The sequence below is a fragment of the Dendrobium catenatum genome, unplaced genomic scaffold (assembly GCF_001605985.2).
Source record: "Dendrobium catenatum unplaced genomic scaffold, ASM160598v2 fragScaff_scaffold_506, whole genome shotgun sequence".
In the NCBI taxonomy this organism is placed as follows: domain Eukaryota; kingdom Viridiplantae; phylum Streptophyta; class Magnoliopsida; order Asparagales; family Orchidaceae; genus Dendrobium; species Dendrobium catenatum.
In genome coordinates, this window is record NW_021318968.1 from 1,218,304 (window position 1) to 1,228,953 (window position 10,650).

General features: G+C 35.1%; 1 protein-coding gene and 1 pseudogene across 1 annotated transcript; one reads left to right on the forward strand and one right to left on the reverse strand.

The window, feature by feature from the left end:
* Positions 1–1,403: 1,403 nt before the first annotated feature.
* On the reverse strand, positions 1,404–3,072 carry LOC114579566 (annotated as a pseudogene).
* Positions 3,073–6,888: 3,816 nt separating this feature from the next.
* LOC110107750 lies at positions 6,889–7,842 on the forward strand. The gene is made up of 3 exons (XM_020838117.2): positions 6,889–7,049; positions 7,138–7,190; positions 7,312–7,842. The coding sequence occupies exons 1-3, from the start codon at positions 6,980–6,982 to the stop codon at positions 7,531–7,533; spliced, it is 345 nt and encodes a 114-aa protein (XP_020693776.1). The 5' UTR covers positions 6,889–6,979; the 3' UTR covers positions 7,534–7,842.
* The last annotated feature ends 2,808 nt before the right edge of the window (positions 7,843–10,650 follow it).

Consider the following 10,650-nt stretch of genomic DNA (forward strand, 5'->3'; position numbering starts at 1 on the left):
GAAAATCACTTATTACCGGCGGAATTTTCTGGCGGCTTTCCGGCGGTCAGTTTTCCGGCGGATTTTCGGCGGCTTTTGACGGCTTATTTCCCGCAAAATTTTCCGACGGATTTCCGACGGCTTTTTTAACGGCTTATTTCCCCCAAAATGTTCCGGCGGCTTTCCGACGGCTTTTCAAGGTTTCCGGCGGAATTTTAAAATTTTTTATTAGTTAAATTTTTTATTTTTAAAAAATGACTAAAAATAATATTATTTTTTTCCTTAATTTAAGTATAAGGATTTAAATTTAAAATTATTATTTACATTGTTATTTAAATTTTTTAATTAATTTAGTTTGTTTATTTAATTAATAACACATTTAATATTCAGCAGATTTTAATATAAATAAAATAATACTTGAATATATACATCTTGCAGGATCGGCGCAGTGGTCAGGCGTGGGCGCGGGGAAGGGGAGGTCTAGGGTTCAATTCTCAGGGGCGACAGGCGAAGCTGGCTAGTTGGCGCACTCGGGCTAGGTCAGGCTCACGGGAGGCGCGTCCCTGGGTCTGGCGGAAACAGTCTGGCGTGACCGCCGGAGCGCGGTACCTGGCGTGCCGCCGATGGGCTGGCGGGAGCGACTGGGGGGGGGGTGGGAGATTTTTTTTTTTAATTCAACCGGCAACCGGCGGTTTATGTCCGCCGGCAAGCCGCCAGAATTATTTGCCGCCGGAAAAAGCCGCCGGAAATTATTTTCCTACGCTGTTTTTTCCGGCGGCACAAATACCGCCGGAAAATGAAAAAACCGCTAGAAAATGCTCAACTTCCGTCGGAAAAAGCCGCAGGAAATGGGTGATTTTCCTGTAGTGAATACTGAGGTAGTATGTCATTTGCACTTCACAGCTACCTTGGACTCATCTCCAAAGGATACATTGCTGCTCACTGACTCGTCAAATTCCACGAACATGTTTTTTCTTCCACACATATAATTGCATGCACTGGTATCCAGATACGTTGTGTTATCTTCACCTTTTTCGTTCTTCTTATATGCCAATAGCAAATGTCCATATTTTTGACTTCTCTCTTCCACATAATTAGCATTCTCTTCAACTTTATTGTTATTGGGAGTTCTACATTTTGCAACATAGTGACCAAATTTTTTATAGTTGTAGCACATCAGTTGAGATTTGTCATACTTTGGTCTTGATTTTCCTCTTCCACACCCTCTTGTTGTACTTCCTCCTTGTTTAGAATTTGTATTGTTGTTCTTGTCATTGTTAGAGCTCCACCCTCGTTCGCGTCCATGACCACAGTCTTGTCCTCGACCACATTCTTGTCCTCGACCACAACCTCTTCCTTGTCCTCGACCACGACCTCTTCCTTGTCCTCAACCACGACCTCTTCCTTGTTGGCTTCTACCATACTCAAGGATATTCTTTAGTTGAATTAATTTGTATCTTTAGGAATTGTTTCATGATAACTTGCTCGATTGTCATAGCCTTTAAGTCTTTGATTTCTTCAATAATGACAACAATATGATCTAACTTTTAATCTAAAGATCGGAGGATTTTTCTCTATAATCCTTTCATCTTCTAGCTTATCTCCATTTTTTTTTTAATTTATTAGAAACGGCTAAGACTCCAGTAAAGTAGTCGGAGACGACTTCGACTTCTTTTATATATAAGGCTTCGAAATCACCTCTTATTGTTTGGAGACGCGCCTTCGATCTTGGCTTGCTCCGCTCTTTGTAAGAGGTCTATATTCTCATACCTCTTTGGAATACTTCACATTGGAAATCCTCTCAAAAGCATCATCATCTAATCCTTGAAAGATTAGATAGAGATCCTTCTTGTCACTCTTCCTTGAATATCTTAGACTATCCTTTTGAGTTTGGGATAAACTTAACTCATCTTGTGGCTCATTGTAGCCTTTCTCTACCATCTCCCATACATCTTGCGCTCCAAGAAGGGCCTTCATCATGATGCTCCAATTGTCATAGTTGCTATTGTTGAGCGTTGGGACTTGGAAGGGGATCATACCATTGCTCGCCATCTCTTTAGAAAGAAACTTTGGCTCTGATACCATTTTGTTGGAAGATAAGAGGCTATTGTAAGATAAGAAATTTTAAAAGAGGAGGAATACTTGTAAAACTCACTGTTATTTCACTCTTGAACTTCTTGATTCTACTTCATACAAAACTCAAAGACACCACACATATTTATACTAGTGACTCCTCCATAGAATTGTGCCAACACATTTCAATTCAATGACTACTATTGACTCTCTAGAATATTCTCCTATCTTCATTCACAAAAGTCATTAATTTACATATTCTAGAATTCTCTAAATAACTATTTTAAAATATATTTCTAGAATACTCTAAAACATTCGTCATAAAATAGGACTCTAGAATTTTCCAAGGATTTTTCTAGACTATGTGCTCAATTAAAAAGTCTGCGCCTACGTGGGAACTCGCCGGGACGGGATTGCACGGGAGGCCGGAGGGGGAGCTCGCCGGGACTGGCTGACGCCGGTAACAGCGGGAGGAGAGCTCGCCGGGACTGGATTTTTTTTTTTTTTAATTTGACCGGCGGTCTAACCGCCGGCAAGCCGCCGGAATAATTTGCCGCCGGAAAAAACCGCCGGAATTTATTTTCCTACGCCGTTTTTTCAAAAACAACCCAACCGCCGGAACACTACAAAACCGCCGGAAAAAGCCGCCGGAAATGAGCGATTTTTCTGTAGTGTGCTCAATTAAAAGATCCAATTAACCAAGTTTAATTTTCAACAACACACAGGCATCGCTAATCATTTGATGTCACAACCTCCCATGAATCTAAAAAACAAGAGATGGGGCATGAGGCCTAAGATATATAAATATATACTTGACATTGATACTTAGTCAAAATCTAGCGAGCTTTAGCACAGGCCATAATTCTTCAAACAGTACTAACTGCTGTAAACTTTCCAATACTGTAGAACATTAATATCATTAGAAAACAAACAGCCAGACGAATGTGAAGAGAAGACGACCTGAATTCACTCACTGGTCATCACTACAGCGAAATACAGGCATTGCTTGCAGGTTTCCATATACGGAGTTCTCGACAGATGTCACAAGGCCTCACTGGCCTTTAAGTCGAGCTCTCTGACAAAGTAAAGCCCAGCGAAGTTAAGTGAGGGAAGACAAAGGGTAAATGGCGTTGTTATATATATATATATATATATTAAACTTTATGATATAGTTGTGGTGGAGAATTATTTGATGATAAATTTTCTCAGAGCAACGATCTTTACTTTATAGGTAGCAGATCTGTGTATTTTGGATGTTTAAATTCAAATTAATGCACAAACTTGAATTGGTCTGACTTCGCGCATTATTAGAACCCTAAAGAAAGAGAAAGCCATTGCAGTAATCTAACTGTTTCCAGCACAGTAAAAGCGATAGATTATCAAAGTAATTTATGCTTTGCTGTCATAACAATTCAGGGTGATCTTGTACAGATAACTATATGATATAAAATTAAGCAAGAAAGATAAACCGTTACAAACTGAATATAGATAAATATATGTTAGAGATCATATATGCATTTAATCTAAGATGCACATACATGGACACGGCGACACAGATATGACACGACACGGACACGGGACACGTCAATTATTGAAAATATAGAACACAGACACGGGTTGGACACGGTATTATAGTTTTTATATTTTAAAAATAGTGTATAAAAATTAAATAAGTATAATTTTAAAAATAATTTAGAAATAATAAGTCATTTAACTAAAATTTATGCTTAAAATGATTAGTATTAGGATGTCAAGAGTCAGGTGCCGATGCAATTTATCAGTTGCCGAGAGAGGAGATAAAAATGCATTCACTGTCAAAGAGAATTGGAAATGAGAATATTCGATGAATGGGTATTAAGTGCTGAGATTGATTTGGTGTTGTGGATAGGAAATAAGAAATTTAATTTAAATCCCGCAAAATATAAGAAATTATATAAAAAAAATTCATAAAATATTTAAGATACGCGTATCGGACACGCGTGTCTAATTTGTATTTAATATTTTTTAATCAGACACGTTTTCGGCATGTCCGACATGTGTCGGAGGAGTGTCAGACGAGTGTCGTGTCGGATACGCGCGTGTCGGATACTGCACGCCTCTTTGAGGAGAAGTGTCAGTACATCATAGCATTTAATTGACCATTGGGATTTGGAGAGAGCTGTTGAAGAATGCCTCAGCTTTCACACTTTGCTTATGAATACCTCTCTGAAGCCTTTGTAAAGGTATGACAACAAACATGAAATTTTGAGCATAATTTGAGAAGTTCTTTTTTGAGAGATTTCAAGCGCTCACCATATGAAGTTTCTAGCTTAAATTATTTATGCTTTGTTTGGAACATTTTTTACTATTTTCTAAAGCAGCTTTCTAATACAAAATTTTTAATTCAAGAAAATTTTTAGTAGAAAACTGCTTTGGAAAGTAGTAAGAAAGTTATCTCAAACGAAGCCTAAGTCTTCAAATTTTTAAATTCTTCTATTATTACATATTCAACATTTATTTTTTAGAAGATTTTGTTGGTTTAAATTAGTTGGTTTATTCACAACCAAAGTGGGAGAGAATTTTATATTAGGCTTTATGTTCTAACCTTTGCTTATTCCAATTCTTGTAGGACTTGGTGGAGCATTTTGTTTGACGAAGCTTGTGTGATACATCTTTCCTAAGTGATACATCTTTCGTACTCATCGAAAAATATAAAGAAACTAAGGCTTCGTTTGGGACGGTTTTTGTATTGCTTTCTAAAACGGAGTTTTAGTACAAAAATAAAAAATGTTGTATTAAAACTCCGTTTTAGAAAGCAGTAAAAAAGTCGTCCCAAACAAAGCCTAAAATAGAGTGGTTTTTTTTCACATTATATATACTTGGTGGTGGATCTTTTAATGTTGGATCATTAGCCACTCATAGGTAGAGTAGATAGTAACTTTTTGGATGAAAAGTTTTAGATTTTGATATATATGCTGATGGATTTTACATTAGTAATATCGACTGACATATTTTCAATGACCAAAATATATTGATGATTAAGCTGTTTGAAAGCAACTATAAATTTCTAGTGAATTTTTTCCTTTAATATTTAATTGTTCTCCTGCGGTTATTAGGCATCCATTGAGCTTGTGCTTGGACATGGAGAGCAAAGAAAGGTGAAATGGAGAGGAGAGTAAATTTTTGAGTATACAAACCCCTTGCCTAGGGTGGTAGGTTCGTGAAGCTCTAGTAATGCATCTAAAGGTACACTTAGGCTTCATTTGGACGGCTTTCTTACTGCTCATTAAAGCTGCTTTCTAGTACAAAAATTAAAATTTTTGTACAAGAAAGCGGCTTTAAGAAGCAGTATGAAAGCCGTCCCAAACGAAGCCTTAATTTCTTTCTCTCCTTTAATGGCATATCAAGTTGGTGTTCATGCAAGACTCCCATAATGAATTTTTCCTCTCCTCATAATACTCATGAAAAATGACTCTTATACATAAGGGAGCTTAAGAGACTCTTTTGGCTCCACAGGAGATGTGTGTAGGCTGAATTTTTCCATGATATAGAGTTATTCATATGTTTATGCTAGGAAATGATTTATTGATGGACCCGATCATAAGCTCAACAAGACATGCTGATTACTCTAGAATTGTATTTATAGAAATATATATGGTGGAAATATATGACCTTATAAGGAGCCTAATAGAGTCTCATCACTCCTAAAAATTTCATAGGTAAGAGAGGAGACCTAGGAATCCTTTTGCTACACATTCTAATAATTTTGATATTATTGATGGGTTCTTGGCATGCTCAATACCTTGTTAGTGCAACCAAACTCAGTGTTTTGATGTGGGCTTATTTGAGTTAATAACCTTATGTAATTGAAGCAAACATGAACATGCCTTTGAATAATGAGCCTGATTTAAAATGATGGTCAACAATTACAATGGAGCTACCAATTAGATTTGAAGATTAATAGCCACAAAATTGAAGCAATTTGCAATTTTAATTATTCTACCAAATCGATGGTGCTTATTTCATCCCATAAAAGTCTTCTTTACCTACAAAACACATGTTGGAAGACATTTCAATGCCTATATCGGTAAGTATACGCGCTCACATGCATGTACTAATATTCAAGTCAATTTTAATTAATATAGATTTCACCTACAAATTGATAATTGAAAATTAAATCATTGATTTTTACTAAATTTTTTGTTTTACAATTGATGTTGTCCCGCACATTAGGCGGGCATTTAAATTCAAATTCAACTCAAGATAATGGTCGCTTATGAAACCAAACCTGTTAGATTCCACTCCCTAATAAAAAATGCACGCTTTATATTATAATTTAATCAAATAAGAATCCTAATTTATTTTAAAATTTTAAAATGTTAATGATTAATTCCTACATATATAATGAACTTACACCTACTCTATGGTTTCAATCTCTTGAATCTACAAAACTAAAAATTTACCTATTCACTTTAATTTTAATTACTAGAATAATAAAACCACTATCCTAATTGTATCTAATAGACATCTGAACATAAATTTTAAACTCTTCAAATACCTTCAACCAAAGCAGTCTATCTGAAACTCATAATAACATCACTTGTTGTTCCAACCAAAACTGTTGAATTGGTTCAACTTTTCTTGAAAGATGATTTTGTAATTTCTTGCTGGTTTAATTAATTTCCATCCATCCATTTAAATTAGCCATGATATATAAGTAACAGAAATAAATAGAAAAGACAAAACAATAGGAAGAATGCATATAAAATTATTGATGGGAACTTCAAGCAAAAGGATGTACGTAGCTTCATGAGCGGCAAGGGACAGCATTTTTATATTGGACCCAACTCCCTTCACACTTCCTCTTACCTCTATATATTGCCTCATTTCTTCATTTCTCCACATTCCACCTCTCATTTCCTATCTTCCTCTCTACTCAATTTAAGCCATGGCCATCAAAATCTCATCCTCCCTCTTCTCCTTCCTCTTCCTCTACCTCCTCCTCTCCTCCATTAATGGTCTCTTCTTTCTCTCATTCTCCCATTCAAATATTCTTTATAACCTTTCTCATTGGCTGATTTTTTCTCTTGCTTTATGTATTTGCAGATCTTGTTGCATCCTCAAACTCTTCTGAAATCAATAATGGTCTCCAAGCAAAGGTATATTAATATTGTTGACAGCCTCAAGATTTCTTAAATAACTTTAATTTTTCTGAAAGTATACATTGCATGTGTGTCTCTGATCTATCTATATAAAATTATTATGTTCTATTTCACACAGCATAACAGAAGAACTGTACCGACACAAATTCGAGATGATTTGAAGCTGAAGGAGAAGATGAGTAGCAGTGGAAGAAGGCTGATGATAGGTTCCATGGCGCCTCATTGTACCTTTAATGAGTGCAGAGGTTGCAGGTTTAAATGCCAAGCTGAACAAGTGCCTGTCGATACCAATGACCCTATGAACAGTGCATATCGATACCGTTGTGTTTGCCATAGATGAGTTAAATTGGATTAATGGAAGATGATGGTTGAACAACAAAGATGGAGAGAGAGAGAAAGAGTATGTGTATGTGTCTGTTAGTAATTTGATGGAAGTTTTTAAGTAGTAGTTTATAGCTAGATTTTGTTTTGTAGTAATGCTTTTGTTTAGGAGATTGAAAAGGTTTTGGCATTACCATGAGAATTCATATGTAGATGTACACCTATATATTTATATTTGTTATGTGGTGTCTAGCTAGCTAGTTGCTAGCTCATCTTGTAAAATAGTTATTAGAATATGTGTTAAGATAATGTTTTTTTGCAAGGTCTAGTATATGGTTCCATGCTCCTCATTCTCCCACATCACTATCTCTCTCTCTCTCTCTCTCTCTGTGACAAAAATCCTATATATTAGAAAATTTTCAGAAAGTAAAAGTGGCAATCTTTTCAATTAAATCTTTTTTTTTTTTTTTTTTGCAGTTAAGGATCAAGTCTCTACTATAAATAAAACTTTATTTTTTGTAAATTTTTTATCAAAATGCTTAAATTTCATTGGACATTTTGACCTGCCGTTTAAATTTTTTTCATCTAAAATTACATTTCAATATGGTAAAAAAAAATCGCGTACAGTCATAAATTTTGATTAAAATTTGAACGCTGCTTCACAATTTAAATATCCCATTGTCTGAATCCCTCTGACAGCTCGGCTTTAATTTCATAAAAATTTGACAGTTCTAAGAGTTCTTATTAAAAATCCTAATGAAAATTATAATCGAAGTAAGAACTTTTTAACCTTTCACAAAGAATTTCAATGAAAAAACTTTTTTTAAAAGAAAAACTTAGCTAACTGCTCCAAAAATTTCCCCAAAAAAAAAAATTTTAACGGAACGTCTGCTGCTCAGTCTGCCGAGAAGAGTTACTAATTGTGAATTGGTACTGTTCATCTTCGAGAAGGGTAAAAGGTGAAAAGGGTAGACCAGTCTGGGCATTATGGGATCTAGTGCCAATGTTCTCTGCACACTGATTTGCAGAGCCTGCTATACTGTAGATTCCTCGTGCAAAGGCTGAGAATGTAATTTTGTTAACTGTGAAGTAAAAACATTTGATACTGGAAGGATTGCCAGGGTTTTTCTCGACCGATTTTTGATAGGACAACGATGAATGCTGTATCCTTACAGCTGCTCCTTGGACAATCGTCCCTGGCAACCATGGGCTATACTCTCGTGCCGTCCCTTCAAAGAATTCTACTATTTTTGCACAGAGTATCCTGAGTCCTCCTTAGCTTCGGCTAAGCTTGTTGTATTTTTTATCCTTTTGGGCTTTTGTATTTTCATTCTTTTTTAGTCTTAGGTTCTTGTTTTGTTGTTGAGAATATAGACTATAGTTTTTCTTTTTCACATGTAACTTCTTTACATCAATGAGGACTTTGCCCAAAAAATTCCCAAAAAAAAAAAGTAAAAACATTTCTTTTATCAAAATCTGATTTTTTTGTTTTCTTATTTTTATTCTGCAGTGTATATAAAGAGAGTATATATGTTTGACATGTGTAACCAACTGCTCAACACATAATTGATCCCCCCTTTTTTTGCTGTTGCATATCAGCCTTGGTTTTTGTCCTGGTGTCTTTTTTGGTTCTTTATAACAATCCTTTTAGTAATTTATTTTGAGCTTATGCTCTCAAGTCTCAACCCCACAAGAAAAGGTAAAAAATATGTAGAATTGTGTGTTTTACCTATAATAATTATGTATTGGTGTGGAGATCAAGAGATCTTAGAAGAAATTAAATTCATTGATTTTTAGTATCTCAAGGAAACATATAATGAATAAGCAAAAGTGTTATCTCTATCAAGATCTTTGGTGGACAAAAATGCCACCCAAATGAGGGTTAACACATGTTTATTCTTTTAAATAACCATTAAAGAGGTAAAACAAGTACATTTTGACATAATGCATTTCCCATGTGTATCATCATATAGAGGATGGGTTTGATGTGTGTTATTTCTTTGGTTTGTATTAGGCCTAAAATATTACTAGGCTTAGTGTATTCCTGTGCATGTCCATATTAGTACATTGGTTATCTCTATCAAGATCTTTGGTGGACAAAAATGCCACTCAAATGAGGGTTAACACATGTTTATTCTTTTAAATAACCATTAAAGAGGTAAAACAAGTACATTTTGACATAATGCATTTCCCATGTGTATCATCATATAGAGGATGGGTTTGATGTGTGTTATTTCTTTGGTTTGTATTAGGCCTAAAATATTACTAGGCTTAGTGTATTCCTGTGCATGTCCATATTAGTACATTGATAAGGCTAAATCATGTCTCTTCTTTAATTTGTAGTAGGCTTAGTATAAACAAAATGTCTAAAGCTACCCCCGGGACGTACCGTTATATATGCCATGGCTTACATGCACTATTTATTTTGTTTACATCAAGCCAGGTAAATATGCTAGGTATGGTACATTTCATGCATGTTCACCTTAATATATATAAACCCCATGACTAGAAAGCGCAAGTTTTCAAGTGTGTACCGAGCCTAGTATAGATATGAAGCTCAATGCGCTATTGTAGCATGTCCACCTTGGTACATATGCCAAGATTAACATTTTTTTTTTTTCATCTTAATGCATACACAAGCTTTTGGGTTTACATCATGTCTATTATAAATGTTAGGCTTTATGAACTCTCTACGTATTTACCTTTTCACAATATTAAAGTCGACATACACTAGTTCTTTTGGTGTTGTAAGTACCATAGTAAAGATGCTAGGTTCAATACATTTTTGCATCTCTAAATTGGTACATATATAAGGCTCAACATATATCATTTCTTAGGTTTATACTAGGCTTAATTAATTATATTCTAGGCTCAATGTATTTTTATTGCTTGCACTCAAGCATTCATGCCAAAGTTAGCATATTCTCCTTGCTTTTTTCATGGTATATAAATGTTAGCACTGACATGAGGCTCTATATTATGCTTAGCAGCCATTGAGTTTGACACTCTTTCCTGGACCAACCAATTTAAGTTTAGAGCACTCTAACTTTTTCTTGATTCAGTACATTATTATTTCAAATCTTGGCTATTTTTTATATTGTTGAGTAGTAAACACCAAAAAAATTCATGTTCCTTA